This window comes from Erythranthe guttata, chromosome 14 (genome assembly GCF_056151865.1).
Source record: "Erythranthe guttata isolate IM_541 chromosome 14, IM_541, whole genome shotgun sequence".
Classification (NCBI taxonomy): domain Eukaryota; kingdom Viridiplantae; phylum Streptophyta; class Magnoliopsida; order Lamiales; family Phrymaceae; genus Erythranthe; species Erythranthe guttata.
In genome coordinates, this window is record NC_142546.1 from 24,896,344 (window position 1) to 24,914,873 (window position 18,530).

At 36.4% G+C, this 18,530-nt stretch overlaps 3 protein-coding genes across 3 annotated transcripts; 2 read left to right on the plus strand and 1 right to left on the minus strand.

Moving 5' to 3' along the window:
• Nucleotides 1–53: 53 nt before the first annotated feature.
• On the minus strand, nucleotides 54–5,526 carry LARP6B (RNA-binding protein). The gene is made up of 10 exons (XM_088814054.1): nucleotides 4,906–5,526; nucleotides 3,809–3,890; nucleotides 2,913–3,007; nucleotides 2,708–2,779; nucleotides 2,476–2,555; nucleotides 2,257–2,356; nucleotides 1,657–1,704; nucleotides 1,491–1,559; nucleotides 979–1,134; nucleotides 54–661 (listed from the first exon to the last, which is right to left on the minus strand). Exons 1-10 carry the CDS (start codon nucleotides 5,272–5,274, stop codon nucleotides 380–382), a joined length of 1,353 nt encoding a protein of 450 aa, XP_088670180.1. The 5' UTR covers nucleotides 5,275–5,526; the 3' UTR covers nucleotides 54–379.
• A 1,858-nt stretch (nucleotides 5,527–7,384) lies between these two features.
• LOC105958797 (caffeic acid 3-O-methyltransferase) lies at nucleotides 7,385–9,256 on the plus strand. The gene is made up of 4 exons (XM_088814419.1): nucleotides 7,385–7,847; nucleotides 8,172–8,476; nucleotides 8,562–8,626; nucleotides 8,715–9,256. The coding sequence occupies exons 1-4, from the start codon at nucleotides 7,447–7,449 to the stop codon at nucleotides 9,012–9,014; spliced, it is 1,071 nt and encodes a 356-aa protein (XP_088670545.1). The 5' UTR covers nucleotides 7,385–7,446; the 3' UTR covers nucleotides 9,015–9,256.
• Nucleotides 9,257–15,164: 5,908 nt separating this feature from the next.
• Nucleotides 15,165–17,087, plus strand: LOC105958799 ((+)-menthofuran synthase-like). Its single transcript, XM_012982802.2, has 2 exons — nucleotides 15,165–16,192; nucleotides 16,357–17,087. The coding sequence occupies exons 1-2, from the start codon at nucleotides 15,233–15,235 to the stop codon at nucleotides 16,978–16,980; spliced, it is 1,584 nt and encodes a 527-aa protein (XP_012838256.2). The 5' UTR covers nucleotides 15,165–15,232; the 3' UTR covers nucleotides 16,981–17,087.
• The last annotated feature ends 1,443 nt before the right edge of the window (nucleotides 17,088–18,530 follow it).

An 18,530-nucleotide genomic window follows, 5' to 3' on the forward strand; every position in this document is an offset into this window, starting at 1 on the left:
AATAGAAGCATTCACTGGCCTTTGTTTTTTCGTTTTTATTTCCTAGCCTGTGATTTTGGCATCTAATATAGAATATTATTATGTAACAAAACCAAGTCAAGCGAGAGAAGCGAGCTATCTACAATGAGGGAAGCTGTCAAACCTGAATAGGTCAACAGCAAACAGATGCTACAATAGTTCCGTGGAGTTCTCTCTCGATTTGTCCACCATTGAATCATCACTCATTAATGATTATAGCAGTAGTAGACTCTCTCTACTTACCCCGTTGGAAAAATCTCAGTGGACACCACATCCAAATACGTTGTTTCCCAAGAGACTTGCGTGTGTGTGTGTGTGTGTGCTGGTGCTCGCTCCCTCCCTCCCTTGCAAGAAATTGTGCTCAAGCAATTTTCATAGCAACAGGTTTTCCTCGACCCAGAGAGAATCCCTTTGTGCCATCTGGCATGCGAGGAACAGAAGACGCTTTATTAGCTAAATTTAGCTTCTCAGCAGTATTGAAAGAAACCTCTGACTGCGCAGATCCTAAGATGTTTCCTCCGTTAACCGAATGCTGATGTCGTCCACGACCATGCCCATGCCCGTGTCCCTTTCCCTTGGCCTTGCTACTGCCACCTGTGTTGCGTCCTTTCCTATGTGCATTCCCTTTTCGATAATTCTCCAACTGTACAGTCAAAATGTAACCTCGTAAATCTGAGTCTTGAAATTTGAAAAGAAAAAAGCATTTTACAGGAGCTCCAGTAAGTGAGAATGCTTTATGTACGATTCTGTCTAATATTCATCTTCCTATTTAATATTTTCATCGAAAGAACGGAACGTTCAAGCGTGGTGCTAATTTTAGAATCATATGTAACTTCCTAGAAACATCAAGAACAGGGTGAACATAGGAATTGGATGGATGAGAAAATGTGCATTAAAGAATAGGAACATACTCGAATAATAGCACACTTTTATGTTCATTTAGATAAGAATGTCCGTTACCTGAATTTCATGATTTTGTGCATCACATTGTTTCAATGAATCTTCCAAGTGATTCTCCTCAAAGCCCTGCATCTCCGCCACAGCCGTCTCATCTTTCTTACCCGAGAGCTGACCTTCATGACCAACTTTCTTCGTTTGTGCATTACTAGGTTTTAACTGTAAATTGCATATAATGTATATATTAATACATTAAATTTTGTTATTCAGTTAATCAACCGTTGTTCATGATCATCAAAACTACTTGTGCCTAAAAACACACAAGTCACAATATTAACTAAAAAAAGAAACAGGAACAGACAAAACCTAGACACTTTCATGGAAGATATTTCTTGGAACTAAAATTCAAGAATATACGAATAATCGTCGTTGAAGTAAAGCTAGATGTTTCTTGTTAAAACAATCAACAGTCAAGATTCAAGACTACACGGTACTAACATTTAACTGGAAATAGTATTTGCAGCAATTGTTTCTTTTTTTCAGGTTATTGCTTGTCGAAATAAATGCAGACTTACCGCACTTGTTAGCAGCAAGCGAACTTTTAGACTTCTCCTCCAATTGCCCTCGTCTTTCAGTTCAGCAACCTGCACAAAGTGCTAGCAGAATTAACACAAATTCTAAATATCGAGTGGGGTGTTAGATTAAGTTTATATGAAGGGTAAGGCAGAATAGAGATAATACCGCTTTCTCTGCTGCTTCAACAGATTGAAACTCCACAAAGGCATGAAACTACATGACGATACCAAATGAGGTTAGGGAAAATTTTACATAGAATGAACATAGAAACAAGTTGTAGCAGTTCCAGATTTATAGCCATAGATTCTATAACTGTAGCATGCAAATCTTGTGGAGCCAAATCTCTAGTTGGCAAGTACAGCAGAACTCCTGTTCGTTTACTCACTGAAATGTGGAAGAACTATATCCTACTCTCTTACACTCTCTAATCACCTAATTTCTCTATAACTTCTCCTCGTCCTCTTTGAAAAAAACCATAAAAACTAAAAATGCACAATTTTAAGAGACATTGACCTCATTTCATCATTCCACTAAAGATGCCATATCTTTACGAGAGTCTGTCTATCTTAACTTGTTCCGTCAGACAAAATGAAAACATTACTATGTAATTTATAACAGTATTCCACGATATCTAACAGAAAACAACAAAATTTTACTTGCAACCAAAAAAAAAAAGAAAAAAAAAAGTTGATTTAGTTGAGAAGCATATTTAAAGCTCTAAGTAGATCTGTGATGCAAGTAAACTCTAGCTACTTAAATGTATACCTTGCCAATGAAGTGCAATCCATCCCCACTTCCTGATCTAGATGCAGATGAAGCACCAGCATTTGAATTTTGAGGCGGACAGGTACGAATTGACTTCACGCTGATAGCATCGTTAAAAAATGCGGAAGGAAGAGCAAAAGCAAATTAATTCTAAACAAACAAATATATATATATATATATATATAGCATTCAATGATGTGAAAGATAAGCATAATGTACCTCCCAACAGATGAGAAAATTTTCATGAGGTTCTGGTGAGAGTGATCCTCAGGTAAGTTTTCAGCAATGACAATGCGCGACTATAGACAAGGAGATGAACAGTGATCAAGGAAGAGATATAGGTGCAAAAGGAAAATTTCTGAACTTAGTTACTAAATTAAAGCGACATTGCAAAGGTAGGACGGGACTGAATTTCATATGATAAAGAGCAGAGGAAATAAATTAAACCTACTTGCAGCTCTTCCATATCTGATTCAGTCAATGGATGTTGGCGTTTAATCTTTTTGCCATCTTCACTAACTAGCTGGAAAACCAAAAATTAACCATTAACCAGAAAGGAGAATGACAAAAACTACCAAGGAAGTCAAATAGACTAATGCAAAAACAATCGAATAATATAAAATCCAGTGAGGATTTTCCAATAACCGTTAAATTACCAGTTTGTTTGAGCTCCTTAGGATACTAGCAAGTTCTGTGCTATCAGCGATGGCAGTTTTGATCTTCTTGAAAGAGGCGACCACCGAAAGTGGCACTGCACAACGTGAAGGTAAGGAAACACACAAGAGTTAAGAATCGGTATTGAAAAAAGAATTTAGCAACATCCCTTGAGTGTCCCACAGAACATTAATATATTGCACACAAAAGTCCAAAACATAATGCTGCATGAATGGAATCAATATATGACGTCCTAAGTACAATACCATATCTTACATTTTCAATTTTACTATCTACAATTACTTTCTCAGTTTTACTATCGACAATTACATTTTCTTCAAATCACAGAGTTTAACTCATCACTAACCTATTTGTACTATGTTTGACCAGCAAAGGAATTTTGTAAACCATAACTGGTGTTAAGGCAAGAATAATCGTACATTCTCTTCTTTTCACTCCAGCCCAAAGGAAAATGGGATAGATAATCAGTGAAATTCTTCAATGAGTATACAAACAGAAAACGAAATGTAACAAAATAGTTATGAGACCAAATTCAAAAATCATGCACAGTCCACAACCTAAACTAAGAACTTGTCTTCAATTTAGTGATATATGAACATCCTTAATAAGGTTCAAGCTAATATTAGATTCCAACTAAAATACTTGAATGTGGGAACAAGAATTTGTAGGTCTGTCCACTACTACCTAATAGTATACGTTTAACATAGCCGTAGACGAATGCCAGCCGAAACAAAATCATCCAACCACCATCAGACATCTATCATCCAACCACAATGATTTATAACTAAAGTAAGTAGAACGGGATACTTGTTCAAGGACATTAACGCCTTAAATGTGGAAGCTTAATAGAAGAGCATAATGATAAGAAGAACCTCACCATATCCTTCAGGATCTTTCCTCATGAACTTAAATAACTGATCAGTCGTAGCCAAATTGATATCACTGAAATAGAACTCGACCTGTAAAACAAAAATACTAAATTAACAACTGAAAGAATTTCTTAAAAATAATCATCAAAAATATTTAGGAAGTCACCTAAAAGGCACCGGAAAAGAATTGACTTGTCAGATTACACGAAGGTGTCTAAATGTAAAGGAACACCAAATGTTTTACTGTGAGTGACTAGAACCCACCATAGGGTTTTTGTCTGACCATTGACAAAGTTACAGGATTACATCTCAACCGATTGGAATAAATTGAAAGAAATGCATCCAAGGGTAGGAGAACAAAATTAAGGGGAGATCTTACTAAATGAACTAACATATCCTGGAACCATGATGAGCTTCTTTTGGCATTATCTGGTTGTGGAAGATGCATTTAAAGCTTTGCTCATTCTTATATTAAACTAAATAGAACATTTTACACATGTACAAGCTTATGTTAACTTACTTCAGACAACCAATACGGGAAATTATCAACAGCAGAGTAGGTAAAAGTGAAATGATAAAACATTCAATCTTAATATTATGAAGATACCATAACTCAAATGGATCACATGTATGTTAGTACTGATCACTACCACACCATTAAAATCAACAAAACAAATTTATCAACTACTCCTAGAACCGGCAGCTTGGAACTGATATAGTGTGTGTCATTGTGCAGACCTTCAACGTCATTGCATTTACTTCCCAGCGGACATCTCCAACACAAAGACCAAAATTCGGTGATAACAAGTCATAACATACATGAACATCCTTACTCCGGTCACAAATACGAGAATGACAAAATACTCCCTAAAGAACTAACAGCTTCGGTTAAGACCCAAGTTCAGCGACTTGAAAAAGTAGACACAAACAAAATACAAAGATGATTAATGAACAAACAACTAATATATGCCAGCGAAAAAAACGCATCACTACTATATCATTTACACATAATGACACATAATGAAAGGAACAGCACTAAAAATCACCAAAAACCGTAAATAATGAACTATAGTTTGCGAATACAAAAATAACTAAGTTTATCCACCTGATTGATAATTTTCTGATGAGCATCGGGCAAGCCATTTCTCTTCGAAGTCGGAGTGCCGCCATTGCTGCCATCAGCCTCGAACTCCACGGGACTCACTGGATTCACACTGTACCCATAAAACGGCGGCGCGTTTTGGGGGTAATAGTTCTCATATCCGTAGTAAGGTGGTGGCATAGTAGGCACAAAAGCCGGCGGCCGCACGTAAACCGGTCGCAACAGCGGCGGCGGGGGCGGAGGTGGCGCGGCGGCGGGTGAGGCGGAAGTGGAGGAGCGGGGAACGAATTCAGGAGCCTTGGCGCTGAGCTTTCTGCCGGTGAATGAGTTTGATCGATTTAGGGCTTCGGGAGCCTGCTCCTGATCCATCATCAATCAGAGATGCGGCAGAAAGCGTCTCCGTACGAATCGATTCGTTAACAATTTGAACTGATCTACGATTAAAACTACTGAATTGAAGATTTTCTAGGTTTAATTTCGAGCAGAATGATGAAGATCTTTATACGGAGAAGTTTTACAGAGGTAGAGAAGAGAAGAGGAGAAAGGGGAGCGTGAAAAGACAAATCACAGGATATTTCGGATTTCAACACTACATATATATATATATGTATGTGTGTATGTGGACTAGGGGTGTGAACGAGCCGAGCTCGAGCCGAGCTCGCCTCTTTTGGCTGGCTCGAGCTCGAGCTCGAGTCTATTTTGTCGAGCTCGAGCTCGAGCTCGTCGAGTTCTTCTTTTTTTGGCTCGAGCTCGAGCTCGCGTTAATTTTGTCGAGCTCGAGCTCGAGCCCAATCTTTTTTTTTTTTTTTAAATATTTTTTAATTATTATTTTATTATTAAAAATTATTTTAAAAAAATAAAAAATAAAAACTAAATTATGATTATATATTTTTTTAATATTTGTATTTATTTCTATAATATTTTATATTATTATACATTATTTAAATAAAAATAACATATAAAAAATAAAAAAAAATAAAAAAAAATAAAAAAAAATAAAAAAATAAAAAAATAAAAATAAATCCGGCTCGCGAGCCGGCTCGCGAGCTGATGAACAACTAAAATCCGGCTCGAGCTCGGCTCGTCAGAAAGCTCGAGCTCGCGAGCTCGAGCTCGAGCTCGAAAACCTCGAGTCCGAGTTCGAGCTTTTTACGAGCCGGCTCGTCGAGCTCACGAGTCGGCTCGGCTCGTTTACCACCCCTAATGTGGACTCGGATGAAAATATCAACAATAATATAAAAATACATAAGAAAAAATGGAGAAATAATCTTTTTTAGGTTCCAAGATGGAGTTTGATAAAAGAAACAATAATCAATGTAATCTAAAAAAAAATATCATTATTTTTTCATTTTTTTTTTCTCATATGACTTTTATAACAAATCATATTTGTGCAAAATCCTAATCCGCTTACATAATCTTTTTCGTTTTTTTTTCCCTCTAACTTTTGCAATTTATTTGTAACTCTCTCTCCCTCACACACACACACACAGAGAAGTGAATTTTTTTTATCTTAACTGTTTTTCGCAGTCTAATATAACATTTTCTTATCTTGAGATAATTTAAATTTTACAATTAATTATTTTAAAATTATTTAAATACAATTTAATTATCATATATTCAAAGTTTTCTTTGTTTTTGCAATGTTATCCCGTACTTGGCACGGGAAGAATTGCTTAATTAGTTGTTTTTAATTTCATAATGAATCAACTTATTATAATATTAAAGGGGATTTGATTAAATAAATATTTATGTTAAAATCGGAAAATAGTGAAACCAAACAAACATGCCGTCCGTACTAAATGACACGTCCGTGGGCCAAAGGTAATTGGTTCATTAAGTTCAAATTGGGCCTTTAGAAGAACATGATATTTTCCAACTATAATTTTTAAACAAACTAGAAAGTCTTAAGAAACGGAAATCAAAATTTCAATAATTTGATATAAATAAAACTTATGATGGATAATGGAGGAAAAATACAAGTCGACATTTGCCATATATAGTTTTATTTTCTTTTAGATAATTTCACGTGGTCTCGTCTGTGAACCCATTTACCAACTCCGTCAACTTGCACAATCGACCCCAAGTTGTAATTGATTCTGTATTCTTAATTTTCAATTAATTTAATTAACGTGCTTTGGATGGCGATTATAACTAATTAAAGCATTTCAAACCCGATTCCCTTGACCAAAACCAGCTCCTTTATTTTAATAACACGAGGATGCCACATATCATAACTAAAGGATGGCGATCAGATATGGATTTTTTTCCGTAAGATAACACATAATTGATGGGTGGATGTAATTACTCAAACAAGAGGTTTTTTTTTTTTTTTTTTTTTTTTTCCGTAATTTAATCTAATTACCACCTTAGCGGAGATCGGAGATCGTAATTTAATTTCTCAATATATATATATATATTTTAACGGACCACCTTGACCCCTATAAATGTAGTATAAAAATAGATCACAATCCCGGCTCGAGAAACAAATCCATCCTTCATCAATTTGTTTAATTCCCAAGAAGGAAAAACAGAAAAAAACATATAATGGAGGCGGTCAATAACTACAAGCATGGGGAGGAAGACGAAGCAGCTGTAGTGGCAATGGCCGCTTGCGGTGCTTACATGCTCCCGATGGCTCTGAACGCCGCCGTTGAACTAGACGTATTCGAGATCATCGCCGCCGCCGGAGACGGAGCCCGACTCTCGTCTTCCGATATCGCCTCTCGGTTCCCGACCGCCGCCGATGGTACAGCCGTCATGCTCGAATCCATGCTGCACATGCTGGCAGCTCACTCGTTGCTTATTTGTTCTGTTGAGAATGGCGGCGGTGGTGTACGGCGGTACGGGATTGCTCCGGCGGGAAAGTTCTTCGTGAGGGACGAGAGCGGCGCGTCGTTTTGCGAGTACCTCGCGTTCGGTGCCAAAGAAGCAAAAATGGATTTCAGGTGCGTAGCACCACTCGCGAGTATTAAATTGTTGTAGTCACTTAAATATAATATACTTATAAAAATAAAAAACTTAAATATAATATATATATATATATATATATATATATATATATATATATATATATATATATATATATATATATATATATATATATATATTTGAACCTCCATATATTAATACAATCGGGACTAGCAAAATTCTATTAATTTGGCAAAATCGATAGGCGAAGAAATTATTATTCAAGCGATGTTATTAAATTAATTTATGATCGAGGTTCTACTATACGTCTGAATTCGATACTTTTTTTTATGCACGCACAGTTTGAAAGATATAGTTCTTGAAGGAGGTAATACATCTGAAAAGGCATTTGGAAAATCATTTTACGAGTTAATGGAATCCGACGTGGAAATGAATAAGATGTTTAACGAATCGATGGGTTCCCACTCTATTGTAGTAATGAAAAAGGTTGTTAAAACCTACCAAGGTTTCGAGGGTTTGAGTTGTCTAGTGGATGTCGGAGGTGGCACCGGTTCCGCTCTATGTACTATCGTTTCCAACTACCCATCTATTCACGGCATCAACTTCGATTTGCCCCACGTCATCAAAACGGCGCCGTCGTACACCTGTAAAATTTTATTTTTTTCTCTCTCTCTCTTCTTTCTTGTTCTTATTGAAATTCCCATTAATTTTTAATTTTTTTCTTGGGGAAGCCATTGAGCATATTGGTGGAGATATGTTTCTCGAAGTACCGAAAGGAGATGCCATTTTGTTAAAGGTACAACATATTTTTTTTTAGACGTAACGATTTTGTTATATATTTATATATATGACTGGGTGATTTTGCACTGTATATCTATACAAAGTTTATACTGCACAATTGGGGTGACGAGGCATGCGAAAATCTGTTGAAGTGTTGCTACAAATCACTGCCAAACAAAGGGAAGTTGATCGTGATGGATTATATAATGCCACACACGCCTCAAACCGATATTCATGCAATGTACGCCTCTCAAATGGACCTTGGGATGACGACTATGCTTGCAGGAAAAGAAAGGACAAGAGACGAGTTTGAAGTCCTTGCAATGAAAGCCGGTTTTGCGGGGTTTAAGGTTGTCTGCTACGTTTATGGGATGTGGATTATGGAGTTCATTAAGTCGGCTTAAGCACCCGTATTTCATCGAACGATTCCTTATAAAGTAGTCGCTCGAAATTTGAACTCATTCCACAGTAGTAGACGAGTCTCTCGGACTAAGTTTAAATTCTTTTGAACGACTAGCTACTCTAGCTACATGTACCTCTATCATTTTTTTTTAATGTTCGTGGTTGGAATAAATGATTTTTGTTTAACTACCAAGTGTTATGAAAATTGATATTTGATGCTTAATTTGATTATTCACCACTACAACTGATGCAACAAACTATTTATCTTCAAATTTTGTCAACACATTCGAACATGGCAAAAATTTTGTAAAATAATGTTAGCTTTAATGTTTTACACCAACGTAACCATAGCAGAAGTTAGTTAATGGGGTAGATATATAGGATCACAATAATCAGCATAAATTCAGTAGGTTTTCCGCATCCCACATGAAAGTTGTCGAGATCGCGGCCAACTTACTACACGATAATGTATTAAGTGACTCGTCGGCCGGTTGTCGCTATTATAATTACTTACCTTCAATGATAGAATGGAAGAACATGTATGTATGTATGTATGTATGTATGTATGTATGTTGTATATATGTATATACTTGAGTTTAGTGGAGAACTATTTATGCGTAGAAATATACATTATTTTCATATTTTTATCTCTAAAGTATAATAAATTTATTGGTAAATTAAGAAAATCCCCGAATTTAGACTAAATTACGAAAAACACTGTATCTACACGTAATTATCAAAAAAAAAAACCAATGTTTGTTTCCATCTTACACCAATCCCCTTCTAATGTGATTTTTCACGGATATTTCCCGAAAAATAGTGATTATACTACAGATGGACGTGATATTTTTTTATGCTATTTCTTAAAGAAAAAAACTACTCTCAGGGGGGCTTTTACATATAATTTTTATTCTTTTTAAATAACATTTTCACATTTTTTTACTATGTATTACAGTATATTTACCCCCTCTAAAGGTAATTTTTGTCCTTAAAAAGTAGCATAAAAAAATGCAATGTTTGCGGAGGTAGAATTGACATTTTTCGGGAAAAATATTACTTGAAATTATTTTTAAAAAAAAAATCTTTGAAAAATCACAACGTAAGAGTGTCGGTATAAGACAAAAACATGTGTCAGGAGAATTTTGATAATTAGGAACATGTATGGTTGTTTTTTATAATTTAGCATAAGTTCAGAGGTATTTTCGTAATTTAACCTAATTTAATTACAAGGACAACTGGATAAGATAAACGGATCGAATCGTTGCATTAAATATGAGATCCGTTTCTAGGTGGCTCAATCAATCTGATTCAGGCCACATGATTTTCCAATTCATTAATGAATCACGCACGTGGACTCTCTGTGATATTTTAAATAAGAATACACAATTCAAGAAGTGATAATAAATCATAATTAATTTGTCTTACAGAGAATGCTACTTGTCATAAATTTTATAATTTGGCAATAGATTAATTGTTTTGCAGTTATGGCTGTAGACAGCCCAGCTGGTAAATCTCTAGCTAGTCAGTCCTACACGGTGCACATGTTGATATTTTAAATAAGAATATAAATTTAAAGTGATAATAAATAGGATTTATTAGGGATAACCCCTTGTTGAGATTTTGTAATGAACTAGATTCATTTGATATTTCCCTTTTTGAGATACACCTAATTAGGCCAACTTGGCACAATATATTATTTAATTTCCCCTATAATACCCCTATTTTATTTTTGGACGGCGGGTTTTTCCTTATCGACGTGATATGGGATTGCTGATACGTTGCCTATAATCACGGATTAAAATTACGTGAGTATATTGGTGCTTTCATCGTTTTCATCATTATCAAAGCGTATACAATCGGGCTAGGAAGAATTTTTCAATGCCGTGGTAGTATTCTCGGATCGGAGTGTTTTATCTGGTTAGTATGTACAGTTTTTTTTCGTTTATTTTTTGTCTGTCATGTGCAAGTGTTGTTGTGTTATGGTGGTTAGCCATTATAATGTTTGTGTTGATATGTTGATTCAATTGGTATTAAAGTAAATCGTTTAAAAAAAATTACGTCGTCACATATATATCATTATTTTTGTCTGAAGATGTTTGTCTTGGAGGAGGATTCACGTAGTCGGAAGAGGAGGGTTCACGTAGTCTGACCAGAGTTGTTTTGTATGAGTGTCGTAGTTGGTTTACGCAGTAGTCGAAATAAATATTTGGTGTGGTCGAGTTGATGAAGTTGAACCTGATTGATAGTTGTTTTGTTTGTTTACAGCAGTCGATTTTAATGTACTCGGTAGTACATTAAAATATATTTGGTAATCTATTTTAATCGATTATTTGTATTATGCATTTTTTAAGTTTAAATTATTTTGAACGACTAGCTACTCTAGCTACATGCACCTCTATAAATTTTTTTTTTTTTAATGTCGTGGTTGGAAAAAATGATTGGGTAAATTCCACTTTACCCCCTTGTACTCTGCCCAAGAACCACTTTACCCCCTCGTACTCTTAATTTCGTCGATTTACCCCCTTGTACTTGTACAATTTCCCAATACAACCCTCTTCGTCAACTTTTTTCGATTTTGACTCCGACACCATTTGGTCAAGAGTCAAAATATTGACGTAAATATTGAACTTTTTCGATTTTGACTCTCGAGATTAGAAAAGAGAAAGTTTCACACATTCATACATTTTTTTCTTTGCACTGGGTGGAATCGATCAATTTTTGGGTCTTGATTTTTACTAAGTTAGGGGTTCAATTTGGGGATATCTTGGAAGGGGAAGTGGTGGGAGAAGAAGAAATGACAATATTGACGGAGGAGAAACGACGCGTTATAGACAGTGGCAATTTTGTAATTTTCAGAGTTGACCAAATGGCGTTAGAGTCAAAATTGACAAAAATTGAAGGAAAGGGCTGTATTGGAAAATTGTACAAGTACAAGGGGGTAAATTGATAAAATTGATAGTACGAGGGGGTAAAGTGACTCTCAAGCAGAGTACGAGGGGGTAAAGTGGAATTTACCCAAAATGATTTTTCTTTAACTACCAAGTGTTATTAAAATTGATAGTTGATGCTTAATTTGATTATTCACCACTAGAACAGATGCAACATGTACCTCTATAATTTTTAAGTTTAAATTATTTTGAACGACTAGCTACTCTAGCTACATGTACCTCTATAATTTTTTTTTTTTTTTTTTTTAATGTCGTGGTTGGAATAAATGATTTTTCTTTAAATACCAAGTGTTATTAAAATTGATAGTTGATGCTTAATTTGATTATTCACCACTAGAACAGATGCAACAAACTATTCATCTTCAAATTTTGTCAACACATTCGAACATGGCAAAAATTTTGTGTGCCACCACTAGTCTATATATAAAATGCACAACAAAAGGATATTATAATTGTATTATTCGAATTTTTTTTATTCTAGTTACCTAATTGCCCTCTATCTCTAGTTACCACTTGAATTTTATAAGTAGTAGTTGTTCCTAGGTAAGAACAATTAGATAAGAAGTCGTTCACAATTCACATCATCTTTAATTCCTCGTCAGAAGATGAAATTGCAACTTGTAAATGTATGATGATAACACTTGTGAAATTAAATCAATTATTGGACTTTTTTAATTAATATTATTATCATTTTCTGTATTAATTATTAAACTTTGAAATTAATTTTATTTGTCGTGGGAAGCGAGTTTCTGCAAAGTTGTGATCTGACATATCTTATCAGATCGCGCCTTGAGAAACAAAATTAATAATAATAGTAATAATAATATTTAATGTGCCATGTTTCCTGCATGGTGCATGCTCATATCGGTCCAATCCACAACATACATGTCAAACACCTCTTTAAACCATTTGAATTATTATTAGGGTAAAATTCATTTTGCACCCCTGTACTATGAGAAATGTATCGTTTACCCCCCTGATGTATGAAAAACATCAAACACCCCCCTGCCGTTAACTTTTTTCTTGAATCCGTTAGTCAAACCCTTTGACTGGCCGTTATAAAGACCCGTTGGCTTTTTTTTTTGACGAAATTACCCCCAATAATCTCTATATATAGATTGTCTAGTTTTTGCCATTTTTTTACTAAATTTTTGCACTTATTCAGCCATTTTTTCACTCTTTTCAACATGTTTTTTTCACTACCCATTTTTTCTTCTGTTCTTGAATTCTTCATCTGTCTTAGATCCACATATTTGTAAACCAACTAACTATGTTTCATATTGTTGTAACCAAACAACTTAATTTTAGATTCTTCAAAAACAATTGAACATGTTTCTTATTCTTTCAAGCAAAAACAAACGTAACCAAAAAATTGGCCAATCAACAAAACATATATAGAGATTATTGGGGGTAATTTCGTCAAAAAAAAAAAAGCCAACGGGTCTTTATAACGGCCAGTCAAAGGGTTTGACTAACGGATTCAAGAAAAAAGTTAACGGCAGGGGGGTATTTGATGTTTTTCATACATTAGGGGGGTAAACGATACTTTTCTCATAGTACAGGGGTGCAAAATAAATTTTACCCTTATTATTATATACTCCCTCCATGCCAATTTATACGTTTAAGGTATTTGCACAATAACTAAAAAATTCAATAAATATGGCTAAATTTGAGGAGAAAAATCATCAATAGACTAATATACTCTTTTACCAAATTTTGGTATTATTTATTTCTCTCTCATACCCATTGATAGGAATTGATTTCTTGGTGTTTGTGTTTGACTCTCCCACTAATTTAATTTCCCCCCTTATTCTCCCCATTTTTCTCTCTCTTGAATCTCAATTACTCATAAATTATTTAGTCTCTCGAAATTACTCCCCATTTTTTATGTTGTCAATATCCATTTTTATTTGTCATTCTTCACCTGAGAGAAGTTAAATATAATTAGTATTGATCATGCATTTATGTCTTTTTAATAAACCTTGTGAGTGGAGTGTATTGGAAAATAAAATAAATAAAAATTGAAGCTAGTTATATTTACAATTAATAATAGAGAGAGAGTGGGGGGGAAATTAAGAGATAAAAAGAGGTAATTGGAACGTAGCTTTCATTTTCATAACCGTGTGGGTAGTTTGCATTATGGGTATTGGTGGAAATTATTTAATTAATGCATCATTGGAATTATAAAACGACAGATAATATGAAACAAAAAAATTTCTCTAAAGTTACAGATAATTTGAAACGGAAGGAGTATATATATATATAACTTTAAAAATTTTATTTTCTTACAATTTTATTTTGTACAACAATTATATGTTATTATATTAAATGTGTACTTTTAAATTAATAGAGAGGTAGATGTAGATTGACAAGGGTTTAAAACTGATTCTGTAGGATAGTTTAGGTGCTTCAAATCGGTCACATGTATGTTAAAAATTTCGAGAAAAAATGTAGAAGTAAACACAAGGATGCAATCTCCGGTAATTAGTTTAAAATATTTCTCTAATAGGGTCCATTCATTAATCCCATAAATTAATTAACTGAAATGATTTACGCGGCAGTAAAATTACGAATGTCGTTCACAATAGTCTTCTCTTTCTCTCTCTAAAAACCCCAAAATCCACCCAAACCCCAAAAACCCCAAAAGCCCCAAAATTCAAAAAAATCCTCAACCTCTCTCACAAATCCGAAAATCTCGTCAATTTAAAAGGTAATTAATCATCTAAAGTAGTTATATATGTTGAATTTGTGGTTAATCATGTGAAAATCCCCAAAAAATCGTGATTTGGGGCTGTTTTTAGTATTGGGTTTTCGAACTTTCCACGTCCAATATGGGAGTGTGAAAGCAGTTTTCACGCCTAAACCAGGCGTGAAAATTGCTTTCACATGCCCATTTGGGCGTGAAAAATTAGTTCGGGCGTCCGGTCCAGACGCCGGTTCTGTACCGGTCGTCCGGTTCAATTTTTTGCCCAGTATAAACAAAATGGGTTATTATATTTAAATAAGTATTTGATAACAAAATCGATTTAGCCTAGTCGGTCAGGTGTCTTGTCTATTAAACTATACACCCGTGTTCTATTCTTGGCAATAGCCCGTTTTTTCAATTTTTTTGCCCAACAGCACCTCCCATTAATTAAAGTTATTAAACAGGTCCTCAAACTTTGATTGGAGTATAAAATTAAGTGATGCAATACATCTTGAAACATCTTGACCACCCATAACTAGTAACTGAGAGAGAGAGAGAGAGAGAGAGAGAGAGAGAGAGAGAGAGAATGGTTGAGCAGGCATTAGGTGGGGTTTATTTGGTATTGAGTTTATTAGGGTTGACAGTACTGTATTTGACGAGAAAATGGGTGGTAGTATACAAGAAAGGCGGGGGGGGCACGAAGAAACTGCCACCGTCGCCACGTAAGCTACCAATCCTGGGGAACCTTCACCAAGTAAGCGACCTGGGTCACGGGCCGCTGGAATTGCTCGGCAGGAAGTACGGGCCGATAATGCTTCTCCAGATGGGAAGCAAGCCCGTGATTATCGTCCAATCGGCGGATGCGGCGCGGGAGATCATGAAAACAAACGATCTCCTATTCGCCGACAGGCCGCACACGGTAACCACCAAGAGACTATGCTACAACCTCAAGGACATGTCCGTAGCGCCTTACGGAGAGCACTGGCGGAATCTTAGGAGCATCACCACGCTCAAGCTCCTGAGCGCCAAAATGGTCCAGTCTTTCGATTTCATCCGCCACGAAGAAACCTCACTTCTTATGGAAGAAATCAAGAATTCGGCGCAGCCGGTGAATCTGAGCCGGCTGTTTTGGTCGCTAGCAAATGACGTCATCTGCAGAGCAGTTTTTGGGAGGAAGTACAGTAGCCAGAGCCAGGGGGAAGGTGGGGATGATCAGTTTCTGACGCTTCTCGGGGAGGTTTGCGAGCTGTTTGGTTGCGTGACCATCGGCGAGTTTATTCCGTGGCTTTGGTGGCTCAGTTATGTTAACGGTTTTAACGCTAGGCTTGAAAAGGCTGCTGCGAAAATCGACCATTTCTTGGATGGAATATTCCAGGAGCGCATGGTCGTCGATAACAATAACAATAACAATAATAATAATAATCTACAGCAAAGTGGTGGTGATAATTGGGATAATTTTTTTGATATTTTGGTTCATATTTACAAGGAGAATCAGGCTCAAGGTCTTCTTTCCATTGATAGAGATGCCATCAAAGCTCTTGTTCTCGTAATTAATTTAATTAATTAAGTAGCTCCGATCCTTCATTGTTTATATTTATTAATTATGCATTAATTATGCCCCCGTGTGTATCATAAATTGTTGTGGGGGCCGGGCCGGGGTCGATTATATTCGGTTCAACTTGGTCCTAATTAACCACTTATAATTTGCAGGATTTACTGGACGCGGGAACGGATACAACATCGGCGAATCTAGAATGGGCGATGGCGGAACTTTTAAGAAACCCTAAAGTGTTGAGGAAGCTGCAAAACGAGGTAAGAGAAACCACGAAAGACAAGGAAAAGATAACCGAAACCGAGTTGAAGCAAATGCAATATCTGAAAGCAGTCGTGAAGGAGACTTTGCGTCTCCATCCTCCGATCGCTACTGCGGGCCGATCCGCTAGAGAAGATGTTAAGGTCATGGGGTATGATATCCCACGTGGCACAATGGTCCTGATCAATAACTGGGCTATTGGTCGGGACCCCAAGTTCTGGTGTGAACCCGACAAGTTTATGCCCGAGAGATTCTTGAATAATAATAATAGTTCCATGGATTTCAAGGGGCTGGACTTCAATTATATTCCGTTCGGGGCCGGGAGAAGGGGCTGCCCGGGGATTAGTTTCGCGACGGCGAACATCGAACATGTGCTGGCGAGTCTTGTGCGGAATTTCGATTGGGAGTTGCCCGACGGTACGGAGCCCCGTGATTTGGACATGACTGAACATCCTGGTACTGCCGTTCATAGGAAATCTCCACTTTTAGCTGTTGCAACTCCAACTCGCTGTTATTTCTAGTGCTGGAATTTTCTTTATGTTAGATTTTTATGCATTCATATGTGTTTGTGTGTGCGTGTGTGTCTCCGTTTGGAATAAGATTGATCTATCTATTTTTACAGGTCAAATGACAAAAAGGCCCATCACATAGGACTTAATTGCATTTTGATCTAAATATTTTTTTTAAGAAAAAACAAAATTATAATAAAAAAAAAAAAAAAAAATCAACGCCGGAGACCCGGCGATCAACGGCAGTTGACCGGCCGGAAAAAAATTTCAGGAAAAAAAAAATTTCTAAAAAAAAAAAAAAAAAAAGTCAACGCCGGTCAACGGCGGCGACCGGCGGTCTCCGGTGGTGGCGGGTCAAAATTGGAGTCAAAATTTAAATTAGGGTTAAAATTGGTTAACTGATGAAATTTGGCTAAATTGGGGTGTAAATCATGAAATTGGAGTTAAATTAGGTTTCAATGAATTGGGGGTAATTTTGGTATATATAAAAGGATTTTCCTTATTTGCAAATAAGTTTGAATGAGTTGGATTTATTTGAAAGACAAAAAAATTGGATGTCCCTCTTTTAATTAAGTGCCCTTGTCATGGGCCTATTTGCCATTACCCCTTTTTATAGAGCTTATTGCAATTACTACCCTGTGAAAATCGCAACTGCGTGTTTCCCGCCTATCATAAAAAAATTAGCAAATAACCCCCAGTATTTATTAGTCAAAGGCGAAAATCCCCCTGGTCGCAAATCGTGTGTCTCACGCGCAGTTTCTGCAATTTTTTTTCCTTTTGTTGCAGGAAATGACAAAATTGCCCCCAACTTATTTTTTTCTTTTTTTCTTTTTTTCCTTTTTTCTTTTTTTAATAAGTAATAAATTAAATATTCTCAAATAAAACCACCACCGTTCCGCACCATTTGTCCACGGCTGGGGACACCAAACCGCCACCACTCTGTGCGGCAATATACACACCACTCTCTCACGGCATAATCGGGTTTGTGGGGCGCCAAACACCTCTCCTCTTCGTTAATTTTTCTCAAATCCACCTGCAAACTCACTTCCGAGTTCCGACAAAACTCACCAACCGCTAATTTCTGCAGCTCCTCGCCGCCGTAGGCGACAGCGGAGAGGAGGAAACTCTGGTGCAAGCGGAAGGTGGAATGGGAGGCGCAGCGAGGTGAAGTTGGTTGTGGTAGGTTTTTGCGACAAGAAGAGTGGAGGAGACATGTTGTGGAAGGAAAGAGGTGGGGCCGACGGAGGTGCCGGCGTGAAGAGGTGACTGCCGGAGCTAGTGGTGGTGGCGATTTCAATGGGGAATAAGAAGAAATTAGGAGAAAAATCGACAATTTTATCTCTTTTCGCCGCCGATGTAGCAATCCTGGCATTCGAATTCAGAATCGCTATCAAAATCATTTATAATGTGAGATGGGTGCTTCCTCTTCTTTCTTTCTCCATCTTCCGGCGACGGCGACAGAGAAGATTGCGGGAAAAAACAGAGGAAAAAAAAAACATAGGAAAAAAACAGAAAAGAGACAAAAATAGGAAACGTAAAAGCGGCGGAATGAAAAATTAAAC